Source organism: Parasteatoda tepidariorum, chromosome 5 (assembly GCF_043381705.1).
Source record: "Parasteatoda tepidariorum isolate YZ-2023 chromosome 5, CAS_Ptep_4.0, whole genome shotgun sequence".
NCBI lineage: Eukaryota > Metazoa > Arthropoda > Arachnida > Araneae > Theridiidae > Parasteatoda > Parasteatoda tepidariorum.
Window position 1 is genome coordinate 17,218,309 of NC_092208.1, and position 27,551 is coordinate 17,245,859.

At 32.5% G+C, this 27,551-nt stretch overlaps 1 protein-coding gene across 2 annotated transcripts; it reads left to right on the plus strand.

Moving 5' to 3' along the window:
* The first annotated feature begins 822 nt into the window (after positions 1 to 822).
* On the plus strand, positions 823 to 27,551 carry LOC122272021 (uncharacterized). Of its 2 annotated transcripts, XM_043054989.2 has the most exons (12): positions 823 to 1,041; positions 2,018 to 2,141; positions 3,015 to 3,127; positions 5,770 to 5,894; positions 7,016 to 7,045; positions 8,750 to 8,931; positions 11,232 to 11,330; positions 14,415 to 14,508; positions 15,344 to 15,440; positions 17,383 to 17,431; positions 23,828 to 23,903; positions 27,283 to 27,421. In XM_043054989.2, the coding sequence occupies exons 1-11, from the start codon at positions 842 to 844 to the stop codon at positions 23,852 to 23,854; spliced, it is 1,140 nt and encodes a 379-aa protein (XP_042910923.2). In that variant the 5' UTR covers positions 823 to 841; the 3' UTR covers positions 23,855 to 23,903; positions 27,283 to 27,421. The 2 variants fall into 2 exon arrangements, with proteins under 2 accessions (XP_042910923.2, XP_071036971.1); XM_071180870.1 differs by lacking the exon at positions 17,383 to 17,431 and having other exon boundaries at positions 27,283 to 27,551.

The window sequence follows — 27,551 nt, forward strand, 5'->3', positions numbered from 1 at the left end:
TATATATATATATATATACAGCAGCAAATACAGATCTTAATTGTAATCGGTCTATTAATGATATTGAGACAATGCTATAAAACGATATTTTCCAAAGCGAAAATAATTCTCAATCTGTTTAATTGAGAGTGAGTTTGGTATGAGCATTCTCTTTTACTTGTGTTTAGATTTAACTACACACTTTGAAGTGAATATGAACTCTCGATTTAATGTTAACTTGAAATGAAGTGATATTTAACACAATCTTCTGTGTTGTTCAACCTCAAAGTCGAAGATTTTTAATTCACAGTTTTTACAGTGAAAACTATATGCTTTCTGAACTGGTTGAATAATGTCAGCTCGTAGAAACCAAACTCATTCTATATTTTTTTTTAATCAGTTTTGTTTTTCTTCAAATTTCCAAAATTTAATAATTCTGAAAAAATTTAAGAAAAAAATACGCCGTCTAATGTTATGAGCTATTTTTGTTTCGGTTCTCAGTGGCGGGGTCTTAACCTCTTTTTCCCCTCTGACACAAAGAGGACTACTACGGGAATACTTTTACGAAGCTATCTCACTCAATAACGAGAAAGGAAATGGATTCATTGACAACATCTGAAAAGTATTCTTTAGGTGTCGCAAACGACCAGACGGTTAAAATGAGGGTATGGTAAACAAACAGTTTATAAAAAACAAGAAAAAGCTATTTTTTGACAAAACTTTAATAATTTCTTACATTGTAATATATTCTAAAAAAACTAAAACTAATTATCGTGAATAACGTAAAAAAAAAAACTTTTTTATCTTATGCTTTTAAAATTATTCATGATTTGCAGGAAACAAGCAACAAACAAATCGTGGAATGGAAAGTTCAAAGAAAATGCGCAGATTTCTCTGGGAAATGATAAAATGTATTGTTTTCATACTTTGTGTTGTTGGATTCGTTTACCAGATTACAGAGTTTATTATCTATTTCTACACCTATCCGACAATTGTAGATATAGAAATACAGGAACCAGATTACGTCCTGAGACCAGCTGTGACAATCTGCAATACTAATCCGTAAGTACTATGTCTTAGTTTTCTCTCTCGGAAACATAACAGGAAAAAAATATTGACCATTTTTTGAAAAAACTAAAAGTAAAAAGAAAGAAAAATGTGCAGGATTCAAATGCATTCGGTAATTTTGATATGTTCTTTGCAAATACTTTAGTTTCAAGGTTAAACGATTTCTCCATTTTTTCCAACTCCGTTACCATGGTATCCGCAAGTCTTGCTTTCACCCCAAGCCAGTATGTTCCCCTTTCTTACTAAAACGTACTGGCGTGAAGAAAAAGCAAGATTTTTCGTAACCATGGTAACAGAGAGGGTAAAAGTGTGGAGAAAGGGAGAATCGCGTTACCTTAAGACGTCAATTCTATTTATATAAAGAGTAGTTATGTACTGTGGAAATCGACAGTTAATGCGTCAGAGAAGAATTAGCAACTCTCTACTTCCCTCTGTTTTGTCTTATTTTGCATGCGAATTACAGTTGAAAGATATGTTACGCTGCATGTATTACTAGTATTATAATTTTTGTAACTTAAAAACAAAAACAACGTCGATCTTATCTCGCTTACAAGTACAGTTTAGAGGCGCTGCATTAGCCTATTGCAGAATGTGTTGTAAGGCCGAACTATAAACAATGCGTGGTAACTTTAGCCTCTAAATTGCTCCGTTTTCATTAAAAGTAGTTTGGCTTCTGTTTGAAACTTGAGAGCGGCTCTAATAACCACCATTCTCATGTTTTAAATTTCCTTAAGCAATTAAACAGGTGTTGACGTTTAAAATATCGCATTCCTCGTTTAAAATGCTTTAGGTTTTCGCTTCGTCTTTTTCCTCTTGCTTAAATATCAATTTGCAATCCCCAACAAGAACAGTTTTTTTTTCATTTTATTATTGATAAAGATTCTGAAACTATGTATACATGATCGTAATCATTAATCATGAAATACCCTGTTTATGGCATGCACACACTAATTTATTCTTAATGTTCTAGAGTCAAAAGGAGTGTATTTTGTAGCAAATACGAGTCTGAATGCCGACACGTAAAAGATCCGGAGAAATTTTGCATCGACCACCCCCTCTACTGTGGAGCAAATTTAAATATGTCTGATTTTTATGTAAGTCTTCTTTTTATATTAAACAATTTATTACCTTTGAACTGAGTTTGTTAAAAATTTCTTGGCTGGCATTGGTATAAATTTTAAATATTCGCCTTTTTTTTCCTACTAAAACATAGATTTTCCTAGAACTACCTGTATTACAAAACCACGACGAAATCAATCACTTTTACTCAATTTCACAAAAAACTTTAGTAACTTAATAGTTATAATAGTAACTAATGGTAACAACTTAATAGTAACTTAATAGTAAAAAACTACAGATGCTGCTGAATGTTACTTTCTATCATGAACTTATTTACGAATCCAATATTTAAAAAAAAATTTCTCATTTTTATACGTTCTATTTTACTTCTTAGAACATTGTTTGACCTTATTTTATTTCGTGCTGCACTTTAAAATTTCTGAATATTTAGTTATTGTTTTAAATTTCATTTTGTTAACCCGGGTTCATTTTTTTTTTAAAAATATTGTCACGGCAATTTATTTCAGAAAGCTTTTTAAAAAAATCGTTTTATTTTTTCTCAAATTCGATGTTAAGGAATTTTCATTTTTTCAACAAATTAATTTTTAATTCATAAAGCTTCGGTTAATTAATTTCAAGTGCTTTATTTTTGTAATGTAGTTATTTTAGCACTTATTACAGTACTAGACATTCTTTTTTAAAATAGCGAGCATACTATTCCAAGTTCGGCATACAAATATGTTACCACGCATTCAATACAGAGGTTTTTGTCAATGGGGAAGACTCTAAGACACTTAAAAATAAATACATTATCATTTTGTGATTAAATAAAGTCATGTTGCCTGAATTTCCTCTTATATACTATTCCATGATTGATCCTGTAATGGTTTATTGATTTATAAATTCAGGTTCCTAAAAAACCATCCTTGCACTTTCATGATATGGACTATGACAGGAGAAAGGTGGATTTCTTGAATGCCATCCCAGAAGGATTTCTAAAAATAGACGATTCCGGAAAAAAGTAAGAATCGTTGAAAAAAATGATACATTAAAAAATATCAATTTGTGTTTATTTATATTAAATATAAATATAAAATATAAATATAAAATAAATAATTTGACCGGGATAGCTTGGTTGGTACGGCACTGAGTCCATGCCGAAGTCTCCCCGTGTAGTAAATGATAACTGATGCACGTTAAATCTGTCGATTCACATAACTTTAAAGTTCTCCATGTTCCCATATAATAAATCATACTTCCGGGAGTACTGGTCCAGGAGTGTCCTTGTCTTCTGGATTGGTTCAAAATTACGAGTCTACGGACTTGAACATTAGTAGTCGTAAACCCAAAACTGGGTGTTGTTCAACTACGGTGGAAAAAAAATAAAAAATAAAAATAATAATTTCAGCCTCTATCAAATTTCGACAGCAAAAGAAAAAGATTTTCACTAAAGTGCATTTTCGGATCCACCATTTACCTGCACAATTGGACCAAAAAGACTTAATTTTATACTTTAATGCCTATGATCAGTTTTTTATAGGAAAGGTTTTATAGAGTTTTTTAAACAAGTAATTCCCCTCATAGCAAATGAAAATTAATCTCATGGCTTTCAAAATTTCTAGATAAAAAAGTGGAATATAATATAATATAATATAATATAATATATAATTTCTAGAATATAATATTATAGATTACGCAAATAGCCATCTAAAAAGGGCATTTTTAATTAACGTTTATTCTTCAAAAAATTGATTTTTAACATTATAAAATAGTTCTCATCGTGGCAAAAGAATGAAATATTTTATATGTTTAGAATGAAAGCATTCATAAAACATTCATAAAACATTTCATTAATGCGTGTTTTTTTTAAAAATTTCAACGTGGAGTCTATTTAAGAATTCCAAAAACTGAAATAAAGTAAAAATTGATATAGCAAGAAATTGTTATTACGGGCTTAGGTTTATTAGCACAAGAGCCAGAAATCTGTCTATACTACGCTGAACAAAATTACGGATTAAATTACGGTAAAAAGGTATTAGAACCCTCACTGAAGCATCCGTAAAATTGATTTTTAACGTAAAATTTTGTTTTACGCTAAAAATGGATTTTAGCGTAAAATTATTTAAATATTAAAGTAAGTTTTACAATAATATTGAGTGAGTACCTGGACAATAATATTTTACAATAATATTGAGTAAAGACCTGGAGTATACCTGGATCTTTCCTGTGAGTATACCTGTATATCTGAAGAGTATCCCAGATCTGTAACTTTTGTATCTATCAGACTGGAATATATATAAAATGATATTTATTTTCCTTATTAAATGTTCTCATTCGAAAGGTTAGATAATCCAATGGCTTCCTTATCTGTTCTCTTCACCCAAATTTTGCAGAAATTTTGGCTATTTATTTTTGTGTTTTTAGAGTATTTTGGGGAGGCTAAAGCGTGCTGAGGACAGGGATATCTTGAAAACAAGCAAAGATAATAATTGTGAGAAAAAAAACCCATTAGTAGTACTTTTACGCTTACCGTAAAGCAGTTTAACGATGCGTAAATTTTTAATTTTTATTGCTTAATACGTAATAGTCAAAAATATAATATATTTTAAGCTGTGAATTTTTTTAGAAAGATAATATTAAATGACAAAACACAAAATGTGGACGAAATTAGTTGACTATATTAGTTAAATGAAAATTTAAAACTCCGATGTTTTCAAAACTTTATAACCCCTAAACTATTTTATCGAATTCATTCTAATTTTGTATTTTGTCATTTAAAATACATAGTTCAAAATTTTATAAAAAAATTTTATTATAAAAATAAATATTTTCTCGACATTTATTAAATAATATAATAAAATATAAATAATTTTTAATTATTTTTTACATTCTACACATCTTCGCTTATAAGTAGTTTATAAGCGAATATAATATATATCTGTGCTTGCAACATTTTACAATATATATCAGTGCTTACAACATTCTATATTAGTGCTTAATAATTATATCTGTGCTTACAACATTTTCTTCACTTAAAACTCTGTTCAATTCCTTCATTTTCATTTCGTTGAAAGTGAGATTGACATTACGGGACCAAAACCATATATTTTAAACATGTTATTCAAATTGTGGTTACTCCCGATAATTTGATGGTTGAAAATCAAAATCCCTTGAAGTTGTTGGCATTGGCAATTCAAATGAAAATTAGTCATTCGTTTCCCTTTTGTTAAAAATGCTCGCTGATATGTTTTGTTAAAAATTTTCTTTGAAACTTCACGTAGCCAATTTTTTAGTAAATAATAGAAAACGAAAGAGTTTTACTCTAATGGTGTTAAATTTATGACAAGAATTAATTCACTTAACAAATGTTGAATAATCAACATTTTATTCTGTCCCTGTTCAAGCTAAGAGTTACTATTATTTTTAGATCTTGTCAAGTTAATTTACTACTTTGAATCCTGGAAGTATAAATAGCCGGCACCAGAAACGGTACAAGTTTTCAGCATCAAAATCGGGAAGCGAGTACACTATTTGAATAGCATCAATTGTTCTACTCCTGCTGTTCTATTTCAATCTGTCACATGTATAAAGATTATACAAGTGTGATATTTTGCATTTTATTTCTCTTATTATACTAATAAGTTGTTGTTTTTCTCATAACAGAGAACGTCTGGAGGGACCATTCTATATTAGTTGCTTAGTGCAACATTGCTATTCCATGAATAATCTTGCAATTACAAGTGAGCCGACTAAAAAGACTGAAATTGAGAGACATTTGAAGATATTTCGTATGTATTTCTTTCTTTTACTATTTTTGTATTACAGTTATGCAGTAAAAATATATAAAGTGCACAGTTAAGTGCCTACTCTCTTGTTACAACAAAATTATTACAGTTACATTTAAAAATACTTAGGCTTACCTTTTTGCATGACACACCGAATTGGTGTTTGTTATCCCGGCTGTCCCTTTTGTTCTGCAGGATACAATGTTGATTTTAATCATACTTTATGTTTTTATCTTCAAATATTTTCAGCTTTAAGACAAACACTTATTTTTGACTATTTTAATGATGATTTTTAACTATTTTAATAATTGACTATTTTAATAAACACTTCTGGGTCGCCTGTGGGAAGTTATGGTCTTTGGACTCTTCCTTTACGCAGGATAAAAAAGACATACATCTGTGCTTTTTAGTCCCTGTTGTTGTTTTGCGTTCAATAAAATCGTATACCTTAAATATTGTTTTGAGAGCTCGGTAAATTGTATTTCTTTAACAATAGATTGCATGTCTTGCTTGTGGGCAGTTTGTTTCTTTTCGTAACTTTCAAAAGAATTACAGATGATTTATCAAGAAAATTACTGCGTTGTTTTTAAACATTATTGTATTTTTATGTTATTCTAACACAATACATAAGAGAGACATATTGATTAAAAAGTGTAAATAACAAATGTCTTGGAAAATTTATTTTACTTTTATGTTAATGGATAGCATACATATTTGTGGTTAATTACTCTTAAAGGCTTTAGTATAATTTTTGTAAAATAATAATTATAAGATTTCTTATAAAGAAAATGAAAAGCATGATTTTTCAACAGTTTTGAATTAAATAGTATAACTTACACGCTCAACTCTCCAAGCATAGCGACTTGAAACAAATCTGCATGAAACAGAATTGTGCTGAAATATTTTTCAGCAAAAATAAAGTATCAGTGTGTGTATATTAGGAGAAAAACCAGATCTTTGTTGTCAAGCAGCGTGCCTATTACAACTTTTACTGAATTCAGCGAGTTAAAATTATTAATTAAATAAAAAAAACAATATTTTAAAATGTTATTACTAATATTATTTTATGCATTTTTTAAAAAAATATCTGAAAACCTTTTTTAACTCATTTTATTTCATTTCAGCATCACAAGAGACCGCACCACAAAAAATAGGTAAATACATTTAATTTTTCTACTGAAAAAAAAAACCTTTAAATACTTTCAGGCTCATAAATTAAAGAAAATGCTAGTTTAAGTGAATAAAAAATCAAAAGCAAAGCAATCATGCCGTAATCATAATATGAAACAAAGGAAAAAGAAGAAGAAAAAAATTATAACAGTATTTATAAAACTGCAGCGTGTGCACCCTGGAGCTGATCCTAAGGAAAATTACACCATTCCAATTTTTCAGTTCATTCCATAATCTGATTAAATTTATAAAATTTAAAAAATATTATGAACCATAATATCTAGCTGAAACTAAAATCCTTATTCTAATAGGTAAAACTTGTGCTTTTTTAGTAAATAATAGAAAATAGAAAAAAAAAGCGTTTAACTCTAATGGTGACAAACTTATAACAAGAATTAATTCACATTTTCACAATTCATCCTAATAATTAAAACTGTTCTTCCAATTCCTACTATTAGTTCACACTCTCCCTATATCTTGTCCGAATTTTCAATCGTTCATAAAATACTTTTTATTCATCCACTCAAATGCAAATACATTTTTTTGAACATTTAGTGGATGACAATCGATGTTAATACAGTTTTTTCAAACATTAATTCATTAATTAAATAGGACTGAGCAAAAAGCAAAACGGAATTTTCTGATTGGTTAAGCGTTAGTCATTGTTTGAAATTTTACTATAAGCGATTCAGTTTATCACATATTTTAAAGATAACATCAGTGATAGTTTCTAACATATAGCTCTATTTGAGCAAAAAAGACCTTGATTGCGAACATTTAAATATTTAATCATTTTATATTCGCTGTGTCAGATAAATTCAATAAAGAACATCACGTGGTAGCACGTGTGATCCACGTCACCAAATTTATACTTTTATAGCTATCTGATACCACGTGCCTCTTTTTTAATTCCTACAATTTTGTTCTCGCTCTGCATATATATATTTATGTATCTTATTCAAATTTTCAATCCTTAATAAAATACTTTTTATTCATTCACTCAATTCCAAATACAGTTTTTTAAATTTGTAGTGGATGACACTTGATGTTAATTCGCGATCGCAACGCTTGAGAACGACTCTTAGCGGGAGCCTGAAAATATCAGGCATTTAGTTCAGGCATAATCATTGGCAAAGTCGAACGACATTTTCTTAGTAGTAAATAAGAAGCAAAATTTCCCTAAGGAAAAGGCAGAAGAACTTGAAAAAACTCTATAATTCTCGAAATTTCTCAATAATTTTTACCTTTCTATTATCAACAAGCTTGCAACCGTTAACTTCCATACTGTTACAGATGTGTGTATTAAAGTAAAATATTTCTTTTTTGTTGTCTTCAATTCATTACAAATTAAAGTGAATTCAACATTGCTTACTTCATTCTAAAGAACAAATATAATTTCAGAACATGCAATAGTTATAGAATAGTTATAGAACTGTAATAGTTATAGAATAGTATATAGCATTCGAAGTATGATACAATGGATCATAAAATGTTCTCTTTCTGTTTTTCGAATTCGTTAACATGTACTATATTCATTTTACATATTTACATTAGAATACATTTTTACATTTTTATATTTTACATTATTACATTTTACATATATAGACACACATTTACATTTTACATTAGAATAATCTGGAATTGTTATGTAAATAGTAACCATAATTGAAATCATATTTCCCTTTTAGTTGACGTACGAGCGATTGTTGCTGAAGCCTTTGAGGTTCGATTAGATGAAACGGACCATTATGATTATTTCTCAACACCGCGAGCGCTTCTCTCTATACATTCCCCCTTCACATTAGTTGATCCAAATTTTGACGGCGTTGCTCTAGTACCAAATAGAGAATATAAAATACACGTCAAATTGGTAGGTTCTAATTCTTCCTTTTACTAGCTTTACTTTTACATTTCCAGGGATATAATGTACTCTTTTTAACCTTGTAATTGACAGTACGCAGCTATATTCCCAGTTTAAAAAAAACATTGATAAAATAGTCAATAGTTTTTGAGTTATTTCTTTTGAAACAATTTCTACGGTATTAACGTGCTAAATAAAATATTGTAACATTTTTAAAGATAACGGGGAACTTTTAGTGTTTTATTAGAAAAATTAATTTATTTTACAAGATTAACATAGTTGAAAAGTATTCAATGCATCTAGATAAATTCACCCAAAAATGATAAGCAACAAGTAAGACCCCAGTAATAATTAAGGAGTTGGCAATACTTTAACTCTAAGACAACGCTACTTTAATCTGTGCTATTGCCACAACGTTAAAATTAAGCCATCCTCAACTGTTGATTTAATAGTTCACATCGTAGTATTTTTTTCAAGTAATAATTCTAGAACCGTGGTGGCTCAGGGGATAGAGTGTTCGCCTTAAAATGAGGTGAACCGGGTTCAAATCCCAGCCATGGCATTTTTGATACGAATTCCGCACCAGGGTCGCATCGACCACAGTGCTAACGCTACATTTCTTCAGGAGAAGACGGATCATGGGTTAGAGTCCCCTAACATTGGGAGATTTTCTTGGTTTTTCTCTCCATGTAACGTAAAGGCGGGTTAGTTCCATCATTCCCTCAAAAAGTCCTCCGCGAAGGCAAATGTTTTACAGTACTTGATTCAGGAGTTCTCTTGTCTTCTGGATTGGGTTCAAAATTACAAGGCTATGGAGTGGAACATTAGTAGTCGTAAGTACGAAATGGGGTCCTCTGTTCAACGACGGTTATATTAAATAAAATAGTGTGTGGAGTCTCTCAGCGCGGAAGAAGTTAAACTTCGTAACCTGTGACGTTAATTGTAGAAGAATCAGCAGTCGTAGAAGGATTACTAGTTCTATTCAACGACTCTTTTTCCTGCTTCGCTCGCTTCCGTGCTCTGTAATAACGGTAATATTGTGCATTTTTCCCTCTTGAACCAGTGGAAGTGCTTGTGGTTGCCTCATCGCCTCGCCATGGAAAATGTTTTTGTATTAATAATGTGTGTGAATGCGTCATAATGTAATTTCAAAAGAGAAACAATCAATTGATATTCACAAGAGACGTACCTTGACATAACCTTAAATCCGTCTCATTGTCCGTGAGATTGTTTTCACTCATTTTTTACAATTGTTATCCACTGAATTTGAAAATAAAATATACTGCCCTATTAAATTTATGTGTATCAAAACAAACTAAAAAAATATTTATAGAAAAACAATACTTTTATTATTTTCATGCTAGTGAGAACCAAAACAATATGGAAATAAATGAGGGAAAACTGAATCCCACCACGTGATTTCCCGGCCAATAAAAATGTAGCGTTAAACGTTTAACGCAATCTTGTTGGAAGTCGCATAAGAAGTATAACTTCAAAAAGTAACACTTCTAAAGTGGGGGACGAAAGTTTAGGCACACATGAAATACTCTCATAAATTTTAAAAACAATAAATACTTTTTCCACTGGTTTTTACTATAAAATAATAAACTAACATAAAAACTAATAAGAATAGTTTTAAAACACAAAAAGGTGATACATAAACACAGTTAAATGATAAAAATTTAAGTTCTACTTTTAATTTCCGTATAATACTAGATACTGGACTAGATAAACAAAATTTTTAACAAATTTTATCAAGTTAGACTGTATCTGAAATTATTAGAGGGCCTTCAAGATATACTTAATAAGTTCTGAAACTCGGTCACTTTCTTATTTAAGAATAAACACAACTTGTGTTCCCTATTGGATTTTAAGATGAAATTTTTTTTCTCCAGTGTTCTCTATTTAATTATTATTAGCAAAATTCTTGAGAAAAAAAACGATAGATCAATTTAATAGACTAATTGTGATTCTTTTGGATTCATAGGGGCATTTTTGGATTCATATGAGCATTTGAGATTCATATGGGCATTTGAGATTCATATGGGCATTGTAATTTTGGGAATTATTACGTTTCTGTGAACCACAACAAGCATTTATAAAGTACCTTTTACCACAATATCAGTAGTTCTAATAATCCACAACGTCTCTCATCGCTGGTATCAATAATAATAATGTGATTTTTAAAGAAACATATTTTTTTTCATTCTTTAATCAGTAGTGCATTATTTATTATAATATTGGCAAACTGAATTATTTCTTCAATCTTTACTGCACTACAAATATACATAACACTATTTATACTCAAGGAAGAAGATCATAAGCTGAAGCTTCCGTACAAAACAGATTGCCGGGACTATGAAGAAGAATGGATTAAAAATAATAGAAATGGACCCACATCACAAGAGGTATTTAATATCGATTGCGCGATATCTCTATATATATTACTATGAATGACCGCGTGGTGGTTGTTAACATCACCCGGTGAATTTTGACAATCACATAGTCGCTGTCTTACATAGTTACGCATCAAGTTGGGGAGATTATTTTTGAGATTCCATAAATACTTCTTGAGTTGTGAATAAAAGAGAATTTCATCATTTGAACGATATTTTAATTTTTTATTGTTCTAATAAAGAATCAGAAATTCTAACCTGCAGTTCAAACTGGATCGTTTTCAATTCTAATTCAGGTGAATATCACAAATAAAGAGGGTCCTAACTGATTGACACGGTCCCAAAAGTTAGAGTTGAAGCAAGAAAAAAACCGATGTCACGGCCAAAATTTACCGAGGCTGAAAACGCCAAAGAAAGTAGACGGGAATACCTTAAGTCAGGGGTGTCAAACTCAAAAGCTAAGTTGGGCCAAATAAACAATGCTTAATTTTAGGCGGGCCGCAAAAAAAAAATCTATGTTCATGGAAACAAATATTTTTATTTGGAATAGTACATTGTAATAAACATATATAAAGTTAAATTATTTTTTTTCGTCCTGATACTTGACATCTCTTCTCTGCTACCATCTTTCCTATTTCGTGAGAAATTGTATTGGCCGAGACTACTTTCAAAATTGACCCAACGTGAGAGTTATTAATACGGTTTCGGGCAGGAGATTTATTTTCATTTATAACAGAAAATAATTGCTCGCACTGATAAGTACTTCCAAACATGGAATTAATTTTATATGCGAATTTTCGAGTATTTTCAAACCTTGCCGGTAAATATTTTTGAAATTCAGGAACACCCACTTCAATGAATTTTACCTTCAAATTTGAGTGGCACTGAATTTCAATCACTTCGATTTGTATATTACTGGGTACTGAGTCTATATTTATTGAGAAAATGGAAGAAAACAAACAAAATTTGTCTTCCAAAGAATTAAAATCTTTAAACCTTGTTTCAAATTCTGTTCTAAGATTCGAAACTTTTTCTGGGTATTTTTGATACGATGCAATACCATCTAAAATAGATTTGTTCTTGTTGTACGTTAGGAAGTGCGTTAAATCTTCATTTTTCAGTTGCCTTTCCCAAAGAAATAGTTTACATTTGAATGCTTTAATTATGTCAAACATGTTCGTAATGATCTGATCCTTAGTTACATCAAAAATAGAAGATAAATCTTGCAATATTATAAAAATAATAAAGTATATTATCATTTTATATGCTGGCTTCGTTTCTAATTCACATTTCTATTTTATTTTTACTTTGCGTCTGATATATTGACTGGGCCGCTAAAATGCTCATCTCGGGCCGCGAGTTTGACACCCCTGCCTTAAGCGTTACACACAAGCGGAAAAACGAAAGGATTCTGTTCTCAAACGCAAGCATGAAGCCTGTCCCTAACAAAAGTATCAGAGTGGTTGAGATAATTGAACCCTACCGCAACCTACATGCCCTACATGCAAATACGAGAACTGGGTGCTGATCACCAGTTAGGGATAAAAGGATCCATTGTCACCGTACCCAATAACTTGCACAAGACAGTAGACTATCTTCCACGCAAAATAAACGATTCATTCACTATTCATGTAAAATTGAAAAAAAAAACTTGCTTTCAAATCATATTTCATGTATGAACTTGTAAATCCGAAACGGGTGTATGATGCAACTTACAATCTCCTTCAAACACTATTGTACCAATCCGAAAATGTTAATATTGATCTCGATTGGCTGTTCAATGTCTATTCAGTCATCAAAAGAATTTACACAGAATGTGTCTGAGCTGCATTTAAATATGTCTGCGAAATTGTTTACCGAGATGAGTCTTAGATGAAAACACAATAAAGTTACTTTTCCAAAACAAATTAGACAACAACTATTTTGCCAATGGTTAACCTGTGATAGCCTTGCGGCGATCAAATTTTTTTTTATATCTTCTTTTTTGTGATGTTTTATTTTAGATGTTAGAATAATGCAACAACGTTTGGCAAGTTACTTGGTGAATATTTTAATATGAAGCTTCTCGCCAGAAAAATTCATCATATTTATAAAAATAGAAATTATTTCTACAAAAGTAATCATAGTTTTGATTGAAACAAATTATAACAAGCTCTGATTTCATTAGTTTAGAACAAATAAATATTCTTATAAAAATTAACTTAAAATTAGTTTACTGCACTTACCGCCACTAAAATGGTGTGCGGGCTGCTGTTATGGTACATCAACTGCCTTGAGTCTTACATCTCCTCATACGAAAAACTTTTAATATTCGAATTTAAATAATTCTCTCCAAAAATGTTCTGTTTCAGGATGATGAAACATCAATGAAAAATTTCGTCTTCTCGATCTTCGTTTCCGCCATGATTATTTACATTTGTAAACGTGATTGGATAGAACTGAAACGTTATAAAATGTAAACAATCTGATTGGTCTAAGTGCGACTCGCTTTTAACTATAGACAATTTTTTCACAGCTGATTGCTGATATTTCCGGCTACTGTGATTGTTGTATCACTCGAGCATTTTCAAGCAATTTATTTTGGAAGTTGAGGATACGATTGCACTTACGGCTTGTCGGTTTCGTTGCCGATGATTGTCATCGAGGGATATGCATGTTAGGATTATGTCCCAGATTGGATACATCATATGATCTATCAGTAACACGGAATATCATCACTGAATATTGTCACTGAAAATAGTTTTATTTAAATTCATATCGCTGTTGCCTAATATTCTCTAACGATTTTTTTTTAAGTAGGAGAGGTTTTTTACCGTATTTAAATATAATCTCAGCAACATAATACAATACCATCGAGATAATGTTTAGTTTTCGAATTTCAATAGTATTACGATAATGATTAAATTGTTTAAAAATTCGGGTAGTTCTAAGGTGGTATACTTACGTAATTCTAAAGTACATTAAGCATATCTTTTTTTATTATCAAAAGTAATAGTAGAATTATATGACAATGATTTTTTAATGTTTTTTTTAAATGTTTTTCTCTTATTATTATTCCCCTCAGTAATAAAACAATTCTTTATGGCCTTTCGCCAGGTGTGCATCTACGACTGCCTTAATGCATTATGGGAAAATTGCTATAACCGTCCACATCCGTGGACGTTCTTCACAATCGAAGAAGCATGCTCGTGTAAGTATGCACTTTCACTTCTATGAAATATACTCTCTTAAGAAACAGTTTGAATAAAAATATTCTCATTGTAGGCTTACTACTCATATTATATAAACTATATCACAATTTTGGCTCTTACATTGCAATTAGATACTTGTTAAAAAAAAGGAAGTCGATTTCATATACAAACTAAGCTTACCAATTATTAATAATATTTAAATGATGGCTTTGTATTTAATTGAATGTAGAGTTTAGTGGTACAAAGTCCACAAAAATACATGCTGTGCCGAACAGCAAATGAAGATGCGTCAAACTTGTGTGACCGGATTAGCTAAACGTCTGCGTGCGGTAAACGTAGTGCAGGTAAAGGGTTGAAATCTGATTTTATGAAGTGTAATTTGTTACTATTTTAATATGCTATTGTTGTTGCTACAGAGATGTGATAAACTGTCTAATATAATTTTTTTTATGTCCAAGAAAGGCATAGGTAGAGTTAAAACAGTGGTCGCAGCCAAATCAGCCAAGTCGTTTCCTGGTACAACAATGTGACTCTGTACCAAACAAAATAAAATTTCAAAACTGTTATAGTGGGGAGTAATCAGCAAATAACTATACTATAACGACACACTCAACAGACCTTTCTCAAGACTCAAGAGATGGGAAAATAGTTGAAGAACAGAATTAATGAGCCTAGAGAATGGGCACCTTTGTTTCTAGCTCTTGAAACATATCGACTTTTTCAATATTATTATTTTTTCAAATCTACAGAGGTTTTTCCATTATCAAGTGCTTATATGTACATTTTTCAGTGTGTTTCTTTTTTATTTGATTGATTTATTCATGTATTTTCTAGTTCAAGAGCCTGGAACGCCTAATATAATGTGCAATTCCGAGGAAGAAAGGCGTAAATTAATGGTGAACTGTACATCAAGCTGTAAAGTTGCTTGCAAGTAAGTGTTTTGCTGATCTTGAAAATGTTTAGTTCATTTTGAAGAGTTGTAAACAATCGTCAAATCATTTTTAGACACTAGTGATGCTTAATTAACTATGGTAATAGATAATACTTGTTATTGATAATATGGGCTGTGCCAATAAGCACCTAATATAATATAGGTACCTGCGGTAATAGATTTTACCGGTAATTGTGTGTGCCTTCAATTCTGCCACAAATTCAAATTTTTTACCATTGGAATTTACAGTCCTACTTCCCCGGTACTTTTTTTAAATTTGGTAATGGGTAATACTGATAAGGCGTGAAGGCTGTTCCAATTTGCTCAGCTAACGACTGCAGGTGAATCCAGAGGTCAAGTCAGTCTTCTGTCCTACTGGTTCCTCTAACTAAAATGAAGCTGCAAACAACCCTTAGTCAGATGGTTCCCTGCTGGTTGATCGAGACTTTCTGCAGATATATGAGGAACTGACGCGACGGAACCTTTTGGACCTGGTCTAGGCTTTCCTTCTCCAGGGGGATGTGTAACAACAACAACAGCACTGATAAGCTGGTAATAGGTACTGTTTTAATCGATATCAAATATACTAATATAAGTGACAAGGCATCCAATATTTTATTTTTTATTTTATAACTGTCGTTGAACAGCCAACCCAATGTTTTCGGATTTACGACTGCTAGTGTTCAACTTCGTAGTCTTGTAATTTTGAACCCAATCCTGACGCTTTTGAACCCAATAATGACGTTGTTGTTGTAAGCTATAAAGGTAAGGGATACGATTGTTTTTGTTTTCCAGTGGCGCTATCTATGGCCAAGAATTCGACTTACACGGCATCCATACACCACACTTGTTTATAGGGGGTCCCATTCATACATCCATTTATTCATCCTCAGATCGTAATTTTGACCTGAACCAGAGAACAACCAATCTCCATTTCAGTACCCCTAGAGCTATAATTTGTTATGGGAATACGGATGACTTTGTGATCCGACAGATTTAACGTACACCATTTACTTAACGGGGTGCGTTCAGACGGCTAGATTCAAACTCCCGTTCTCACGGATAGGAATCTAACGTCCTACCAACCAGGCTATCCCGACCCACTGAGGCCCCCCTAGAAAGGGGACTGTAAGTTTCTTGATTGCGATAAATTTTGACTATCGTGAGTTGCCTTTGAAAAAATAGCAATATTCCAAACGATATTAAATGTAATAAAACTTTTCGTTCTTTAAATTTTTTTAAATTATTTTAATGAGCATTTTTATGAAATTAGGAATATTGTAGGTTGCATACAAAACAAAAGGTTATAAGTACTAACATATGTAAAATAAGTGTTATGGAACTATTAAATTATCTTTAACTAGAGACAACGGTCTCCGATATTGTCTTACAAGCACAAATAATGATCGCTTGCGTCAGTTAAAAAATGCGTTAAAACCATTGGAATAGCAAAACGTCTTGAAAGATAACGTAATTCGATTTCGTGAGCTGAAAGACAAAAGAGACCTCGTAAGACAGTTCAAATGATATCAAAGCACCTAAATCAATCACCTTTGTATGTTGATTGTAGTAGTTATCCATTTGAATGACAATTCCGTATAGTGTTAGCAAAGTGGGAATTTTCGAAACACCTCCATGAAGCTCATATTTAACACCATGTGACTGTTTTCTGTTTTTGAAAAATAAAGAAATCCTATATGAAGGAAAGTTCGCTTCATATAGTATTGTTTAAATACGACTTGGTTTCCAGCAAGATGGCTTGAACAACTTGAGCCTGCTTCCCGATAAATGCATTGATATGTTTTGTGAATATGCGGAAAACTTAACGACAAGCTTGCTTCTTAACCACATTTTACACTGTTAATGAATAATGTTTATTTCCCTTTTAAACTTTTTTTATTAAATCCTTATCCTCACATAATCTATAATTATTCTTCTATAGGGAGAGAAGGTATACAATCAGAGTTCAAGATAGGCCATTTATAGATTGGGTAAATAGCTGACATATTTATCAGTATTGTTTTTAAAAAAACCGTATGTCTATTTGAATATTAATATGTTCGAAAAATATGTTAGTAAAACTTAATTGCTTGTTTTAAAAGAAAGGTAAAGTTTATAGCTGTTTAAAAGGCTAGAATTTCTCCATTTTTTTTAAATTTTATTTCAAACAGACTACATTATTTATCTGCAATTTGCTCTATGATATTTAGACTTATTTTTAACGTTACAATACTTGTTATTTTTTTAGCATATTTTCATTTAATTTCTAACCTACTTCAACAATTAATATTAGGTTGAGGCAAAGTAATAGATGAATGCAATACACACTGCCATTGTTTACATACAAGGTGAATCTGAAAATATTAGTGAACAAATTGATTTTTCAAGAGCAACGTGAGCTCAATTGCTTCCAATGCATTCAATCGCCGAACAACTCGTGAAGAGATGGCACTTAGATCGCGTTAAAAAGACATATGTACCGTACGGTGAATGGATATCTTACACGCCACATGCACTCAAAATTCCGGCTCGTGCCTAAGCAGAAAGTGATCTAAGGAAAATCAGCACGTTTCTATTGAAGTGCGAAAAACCGATGCATATAGTCAGTCACGGCTATTAAACAAAGTGTAAAAGGAAACTCTTACGAAATTGAAATGGAGCAATGAATAAACAGGAAATTCTATTACAATTTTATAATCAGAAATGAATGTGATGTTGTTCCTATACCATCTTTGATTTTTGGGAATCCTTCTATATTTCAAAATTTCTAATTATATCGTTAAGGATTCGTTAATGCTAGTGAGCCTTCCTTTCCCAATGCTTGAAAATCTATTCTAACGTAGTTTCTACATCATGCACATTAGAATTCTTGCCAAACCTTCAATTTGTTGCGTATCTCTTTCTTTTGTTTTATTTTCCAAGCTTGTTCCTCTTTTCTTATTGGTTAAACTAGTTTGCACGTGTTTCTCTCGTTACTTTTCTACTGCCATTTTGTGTTTATACAGTTACGTTCTTTTTTATAGAATCAAACCAAACGATATCCATTTTTATACCTTTATTTACGTTCCATTCGCGGTGTCTTTGCTTTTTTCTGCGTTGCACAAAATATACTCTGTTTGCTTATGTGTAGTTAACATATATCAATAGCGACTGGTCTGAATCTTATTTTTTTAAGGAAAAAGGAACCATAGGTGACGAAACTCCTTCATGGTCTACTCTCCACAAATGTAACTGTCATCAATTAGCTATGATGGAATGATGACCAAAATTGCGGATGGGTATTAGGAGACTTGCGTATTAGCACAGACAGTTTTAGCAGCGCCAATCACAGTGATTTTAGTAAAAGCAAACTCTTATTGAAGACATTCTTTTTTCAGTAGATTCTAAAGGGATTCTCACTTTAACAGCATTATCGTCAACAATAAAAATATATTGAGGCAAACTGGTGTTACTATATGAGAAGTAACAATTTATTCCCTTACTGTATTTAAAATTATTTATACACTGAACTTTTTCTACGTACCTTGTTCATGTCACTCGGTGATAATCAATTATCTTCAATGTTTTTACTTGTTCTTTTATGCTTTCATGAAGTCTTCTCAGAGGATGTATAGAGAAGCTACGTAAGTTGATTTAAAAACAATATAAGTTTATTAATTTTCAGTACTTGGTGAATGGGTAGTCCAATCTTAAATTTTCAAAAGCTTCACTTTTGTTTCAAAAGAAACTACTGGTGTGATAGAATATTGAGCACGCTTTTTTAAAAGCTTAATTTATGGGGAATAAAAGAATGCGTTAAATAAATTTTATTAAAATTTGATTCTTTTCTACAGTTAACAGTAGTTCAACATGCTAGACAAACGAATATTTAAAGATAATCAAGAAATAGTCAACACTAGGACAACCAAAAAAGGAAATTAAGTACTACCTACACCTCTTAATAAATGATGAGAAGCTGTGTGACCTTGTCTGTCGGCCTCAGTGAACGAGGCGAAAAGAAGGTAACTTAGGAGAGAAGCTTAAGCATTTTAGTCATTTAGGGTTAAAATGCTCTGAGTAGGTAGAGCGAATTTTGCAAAGCTCGAATGTTTTGTTGCCAATTCTATACCCACGACAACCATGATGTTGAAAATCCCCATGAAGCCGTCTTTGCAGATTACCGTAACCAAAGGGTTAGATTTGCCTTCGTGGAGGACTTTTTGATAGAATTAACCCGCATTTGTGTTACACGGAGAGGAAGACCACAAGATCCTCCCATGGTTAGCCTGACGGCAAGGGGACTCTAGCCCATGATCCTTCTACCGCTGAGGATATTTTGTGTCTATCGGCGAGAGCCGGGTTCGGAATTCGTATCTGCCAGCCATCTCTTAGATTCGAACCCGGTTCACTTCATTGGACGGTGAATTCTCTATTCACTAAGCCACCACGTCTCAACGAAAATAGTTGACAATTTGAACCACATATTTACTTGCTTTGAAGAAGATGCCCAAATAAGCAAATTTATCGATTTATTGTTGTTTTTACTGTTCGCGCAGTCACATCTTTAAATAAATTGCCATTTGATAGGTATCCTCTGATAGGCCTGATTGATTTCTGCATTTTCTGCCTCCTGTATCATCCGTGAGCCCTCGACGAAGCGGAACGGCCTGTTCGAAGATCGCGTTTCTCAACTATATCAAATAGGTTTACCCAACGGTTTCACCCATATATACTACTAGTCTATGGATACAAAGCTAGCCTAGTGTATGGGTATAAAGCTAGATCAGAAAATCCCAATAATTAGTCGATTAGATCGAGAGAGATATTTGAAAAATTATTTTTTTCGGATTAATTTAACATTAACCATTGTTTTAAATAAATCTGCAGACGATTGTTTTTAAAATTTAATTTCATGTACTTTAAAGATTACTTATTTTTCACTAACTCAGTGATAAACGTGGACGGCATGTGGACCGGGTTCTACCCTACCAAAGTAGTACTTCAGAAATTTATTTTGTTTATAGTTGTGCAGTTAAAACGTGTTTCTAAAGAACAAAATAATTAAAAATCAACAGCAATTGAAATGAAGAAAAACAAGAAGAGTACTAAAAAGCAAAACTAATGGCAGAAAAAGGTATTGATTCATTTAGAGGAACTCTGAAAATCAGCCATACTATTGACGTCAAAAATACTTGTTGAAATTTTAACTTTTAGAATTAATTGTGGCAATATATAATGTTCAGTGCATTGTCTCTTAGTGCTGATCAGAACTGTTTAGTCATCAGTTACAATCTCTGAATAAAAAAGTTACAATCTCTGAATTCAATTAAAATGTCCACCCAATCCAAGGAAAGAAGTAATATTAACTTTATCATTTTTATCGTATTTTTTGCAATGTATTAATATTTTAATTTTACTATTATTAATATTTTAATTTTACTGATAATATAACTGCTGTTAATTACCGGTAAAAATCAGTTAAGTATCAGTATTTTACTGTTAACGATGGAATCGATAAGTAGAAATGAATAAGGTTTCCTCTTTAATTAGACAAATACACTGAGTGGCCAAATTATTATGACCACCCCTTCAGTACGCTGTTGGGCCACCTTTGGAGCGTATTACTGCCTTAATTCGTCTGGGCATGAATTCTATGAGATGTTGCTAGGTGGTAGAAGGTATGCCAGATCATGCTCGCTGAACTGCACCTGCCAATTCCTGCAAATTTGATGTTACTGGATTCATCTGTCTGAGCGCCAGTTCAATTTCATCCCACAAATTCTCAATTGGACTGATATCTGGGGATTGTGCTGGCCAACGAAGCAAGTTAAATTCTCCGTCATGCTCTTCGAACCATCTGAGGACAATGCCAGCATTATGACAAGGAGCGTTGTCCTGCCCGCCAGAGTACACCATTAACATAAACGGATGTACTTGATCTGCGATGATACTTTACCCTTGGGCATTAAGGCGTTGTGGTACAGGAATTAAAGGACCCATACAATACCAAAAGAACACTCCCCATACCATAACGTTGCCACCACCAGCTTGAAGTGTCGTGGCAATGCAGTTAGGGCCATGCTTTCGTGCTGTTTTCTCCATATTCTCATCCTGCCATCAGCGCGATGCATTTGAAATCGTGATTCATCGAACCACATGACCCTCTTCCAGTCCTCTACTGTCCAATGTTTGTGCTTCTTTGCAAATTGGAGACGTCTGCGCTTATTTAAAGCAGACAATAGAGGCTTACGAACAGGTCTTCTGCTTCCATACCCTATAGGACGCAATGTGCATCGAACAATCCGTTCAGAAACGTTCACAGTTGCTCCTTGATTAAAATCACTTGCAATTTGTCGCACTGTTGCTCTCCTGTTGCGCTGCACAACCCTGGCCAGCCTTCTCTCTGATCGAGCATTCAGTGCCCTGTGACGACCACAAGTCTGACGTTGAAACCCGGTTTTTTGCTTGATTGTCCATTCTTTGGACACATTAACAACTGCTGCTCTGAAACACTTCACAAGTGCAGCCGTTTTGCTGATACTCATTCCGGCGCATCTCGCACCCACAATCATTCCACGTTGAAATTCAGTTAAATCACTTTTCTTTCCCATATCTGAGCTAGCAACACAGTATAACTGATGACTCACTTGTCCAGCATTCCCGTGTTATAGTTATCTTGCCCTCTAGCGGCAGCGCTGTGACGCAATAACTCATTTGAATAAAACTCTGAGGTGATCATAATAATTTGGCCACTCAGTGTATATCAGACTTCAGGTTTACTGTTAGTATCAAATTTACGAAAATGAGGAAATATTGGGAATAAATAAGGCGTAATTTTTTATATGCCTTGATAAATTCTAAGAGGGAAAATATCATATAAAATAATGTAATTTTTAAAAAAAATCTGTCCTATAGTTTTGCATGAAAAAGTAGAAAATAAATTATTCAGTGTAACTTATAAATATCGAGTTGATATAGTCTTATTTAATATTTTTTCCTTATAAAATGAGATAAAAGATAAACGTTATATAAAATGTACATAGAGAGATTTCGCAAATTTACGTTAACTTCCGTACTCTCGTAAGATTACGTAAGATTTCAAGTGATTGCGCATGATTGCTTCTAGTGCGCATGCGTCAGTTCGGGTGAAATGCGCATGCTCCCGTACAAGCATATCAAACTTACGTAAATGAAAATAAAAGATTTTACAAAAATCCGTAAGTTAAAAACTTTAACGTAGTAGAATATCACTTTAACTTTGACCACAAAATCAAAACAAACATTTACGAGGGATGAAGACTATTTTCGTTAAAGCTATGGCACATGATTCAAGATGCTTTGCACTACGTGAAACTGCGGATCAGTAAGCAGAAAAATTTGGTAGATTATAGATTTTTATGAATTCAGCGATAAGAAATGCCGCTTATTATTATTAATAATAATATTTTTAAAAACTGTTGATCTTCTGTTGAGTATTTAATTTTTTTTAACTGGGCCGGGATAGCCTGGTCGGTAAAGCGCTGGGCCCATGTCCGAGAGTTCGTGGGTTCGAACCCCGCCGACCGAAGACTCCCCGTGTAGTAAAGTGACTGATGCACGTTAAATCAGTCGAGTCGCAAAAGTCCTCCATGTTCCTTTAACAAATCAATACCTCTGAGAGTTCTGGGTTGAAGATCGATCGTTCTCTGATTCAAGTCACAATTGCGGTCTGTGGATGAATGAAGAGATGTATGAATGGGTCCGTCCTATAAACGGGTGTGACGTATGGTGTGGCAGAAGTCAAATTCTCGGCCGTAGATGGCGCCACTGGAAAGCAAGAACGATCGCACCTCTCTGCCTAAACAGGCATACGTCAACAATAACTTTTTTTTAACTAAATTGTATGGTTAAAATAAATATAATTTATAATTTTGAAATAATAAAAATACATCTAGTTTTTTATGGAACTAGTGCAAGACAACCATAGGAAGACCAAACCAATAAAATTATTGTCTTATTGAATGAAGCAATGGTTGTAAGATTATACGATTCACATCTAAATTTCATCAATACATTTTTTCAAATTCCATGTTCTTAGCTCGAAGGTAGGGTTACACAGAAAACAACATTTAACAGCTATAAACAGCGTGCTTGTAGTTTTGTCTTTGTAGCGTAAATCAATATAACGTAACATGCGTAGCATCTATAATAAATTCGAGCATGCGCAGTTGCTTCAATCTTAAGTACGGAAGCTAAAAGTGCTAAATCTCCCTATTATCTGGAAAGTTAACTGATACTATATCAAACCAATTTTCATATGTTACACTCAATATTTTACTTCTTACATTTTTATACAAAACCATAGAAATGATGTTATTTTTTTGAAATTTTCTTACGTTATTTTATTAATGATTATATTTTTCTTTCAGCAAAGCGAGAATTCCAGTGGAAATTAAGATTGATGAACCTAAAATTCTAGTTTATGCTCACACGCCCAAATACTTGGTAAGTGCCACGTAAGTCTTGCGCTCTAGTACGACGTAAATTAAGTACCTACCCACGTTTTTCGACTGTCGAAAATTATTTAACTAATTGCGTTCGAATTTTGTATTTTATCATTTAAGACCTGTTTTAAAAATATATGCTAAATATATGCTTTATAATTATATGCTAAAATGTTTCGATACGCTTAAATAGTTTTCAAATTATGGTTAAATACGCAAAAAGGGAGAGAAACTTTCGACCCCACTTCCGACTTAACTATTTGAACCATACTATCAAGATTGTGGGTAAGCACCGCAGTTTCGTTAACAAAAATCTAAATTTATCGATAAAATATATATTTCAATCCGAGATATGCTTTTGAGTATATTTCGTAGTTTATGTCAATAAAATGTGTTTTAAAAACCAATTTAAAGTTAGCTTAAACTAATTAATATCATGTTAACTATTTAAACCATGTGGATAAGTACTTGAAAATTCGATGCCATATTTTGAAAATACTAAAGGCTACAATGATTGATTAGCCTAATTTATTTGTTGTGATGAAGCTTTAATTGAATAGGTTCAGCAATGATGCTGAATGAGAATAATGATGCTGCTTCTTATTTTGTAACTTAAGTTTTAAACTGATTTTTCCTACTTTAATTTATTGATTACCTTCAATCTAATACCTTAACAGAAAAAAATTAATATTTTGCATCAAATGTGCTTTATTGATTAAATCGCTTTACTGATGTAACTACGTTTGATTAAAAAAGTTTAATAAAAAGAGGAAAATAATCTCATGGTTGATTTTCAAGCTTATGTACAAACTAAATAATATTTTTATAATATCAGAATTACTTTCTCTAATTACTGATACACATATTTTCTTGCAAATATTAAACTAATTTGATGTTATTTTAATAACTTTGATACTTAATACATATTTTCCACTTCCCATTAGTGAGTGCCATTAATTTTTTGAAACTTAGTTGGAGACAGAAACTGCATATTTTGGTTTAAATATGCATGACTGTTTAAATTAATTCTTTTTGAGAAAAATAATTTAATAAAATTGGTGCAGTCTTAGCAGTATGATCAGGCTCGCTCCCGAGGTTGTTGCAAGCTGGATTGGTAGCTAGACGTGGACTATACAGGAAAGGGTTTTGCAAACCTAGGTACGTGTCCACGTTCTGGAGGAAGGGGGGGGAGTATACTCGTAGTCGAATTTTAGGTTTATTACATCTTGACTGAGCGAAATATTTTCTTGTGAACACAAAAGTTAAGTTATTTTTGGTTTTTACAGCTTCGATATTTAATATATATTTTCGTCTGGAAATGATTGAATATCATTAACCTACTAATAACTTAGCAAACAACAGAAAGTGAATAAAATATGCTTAGTTGAGCATGGGTAGTACTTCCAGGAAAAAATATGATCCTGCTAATATGATCCAGTGTGGCGAAAAATATGATGCTAATGAAATCTTGCTCTACCATATTTCATTAGCATCATATTTTTTTACATATTTTGCAAATATTTTTGCTTTGCAATGCACAGGCTAATTTGAGACGTCTTCAGTACTTTCAAACAAGCACTATATGGAGGCCCTCCCAGCTGTTGGCATATGACTCTTGTATTTTATGCACTTTTTGCTTTTTATGTTCTTTTCTGTTTTTACTTGGTTTTAATAAACATTTACCAGTATGTCCTGAATTGGGGCAGGTCGGGGTAAATATTTTCAGTACTTTCAAATCCTTCTGATATTTTTTTAGGTTTCAGGCTATTTGGGAAATTTAAAAAGAATTGCTCTGACCTGCTGCATTTGTTTAGCCTTATTGCAATAAACTTTTAATAAGGCTAGTTTACAAAAATAATATATTACTCTGAGCATATTGCAAACTGGCTGAAATCAACAAGGAACGATATATTTCTAATAAGCCTCAAGATATGAAGGATAAACCTTGATGGCTCAGGGTATAGAGAGTTCGCCTTCCAATAAAGTGAACCGAGTTCGAATCCGATGGTTGATACGAATTCCGCATCCGGCTTACACCAACCACAGTGTTGACGTGAAATATTCCTCAGTGGTAGACGGATCATGGGTTAGAGTCCCCTTGCTGTTAGGCTAATCATGGGATGCTCACGTGGTCTTCCTCTCCGTGTAACACAAATACGAGTTAAGGTCTGGTTTCTTAGGACAGGAGGCCGTCAGCTGGAAATCAGCGATAACCTCTGATTGGTCCATTTGTGAGTTTGATAATATACGTCATCAAACGCTCATCTTGAACTACAATTGCCGTCCAACTCAACTGCAGTTGGATTACAACGTGACGTTAACCACAGAAGCAATGGCGGACAGCATCCAACAGCACATTGAAATCAGTCAAGATTTTGATTTGGACATTAAACATAGCTTCGTCATTAAACATAGCACTCTTCATTTAGCTCAGCTATAATGTGTTTTTTCTTGGACAAAGTCATTATTTGTTCACTAAAACAATGGTCAACAATAACAAAATCAATACAAATTCACAATAAATATTTGTTTACGTTATTAACGCATGCGCAATGAGAGATAATGTCTGCGTTGGACCAACTGCTCACGCTGAGCTAACAAAAAAGTATTTTTTTGGCGTCAGTCCTACGTCAACTTTCCACTGACGCCCAGATATGGCGCTTGTCTTAACAAACCAGACCTTAAGTTCTATCAAATGTCCTCCACGAAGGCAAATTTCCTTTTATACTTGATCCAGGAGTTCCCTTGTCTTCTGAATTGGGTTCAAAATAACAAGTCCACGGAGTTGAGCATTAGTAGTTGTAAACCAGTCTGGGACCGATCTTATGGCTACTGATAGCGAACACCCTTTTAAATATGAAAAGGGAATCTAATGAGCAAATAATCGCATACGCTGATGACTTCCTTTTACTTCTCAACGGAACATTTCTCGATAGACTTGGACCCCAAGCCACTATGATTTTGACGAAATTTGAAAACTGGGCTACGTCCCACAATCTTCAATTCAGTACCAAGAAAACTGTCGCGATTGTATTTCCTAAAGCNATAAGAATTTTAGAAAGGATTAGGTGGGGCATGGCACAAAAAAGGTTGGGAAACACTGCTATAGAAGGACAAGATAATTAGAAAATATTGGAGGTTTTCCCAATTAGCCTAGAGCACTTCAAAATAATTGCACTTGTTGTCGAAGAACTGGAATATGCAATCAGCCAACGGCTAACATATAATGTATTCTTATGGTTAAATTTTCTTTTTGCTTCAGTCCATTTAATTATTCAGCTAATTAATTTTTTTTCAGTCCATTTAATTATTCAGCTAATTAATTTTTTTTTGTTTCAGTCCATTTAATTATTCAGCTAATTAATTTTTTTTTGTTTCAGTCCATTGAATTATTCAGCTATGTGGGTGGATTTCTTGGATGTTGGTTGGGGCTTTCTCTTTGGTCATCGTCTTTATCCCTGTTAGACTCTTTATCGTATTTCAAAGATAAAATAAAAAAAGGAAAAAATACGAAAAACGAAAATGAAGAGCAGAACAAAAAAGAAGATTTCGGTACAAAATAAGTGTTTAATGTGTCTTACGTGAATCAGTTGGGAAAATGTTATTTTCGCACTTTGCATGTAGATTCGAGATTAATAAATTTAAAAAC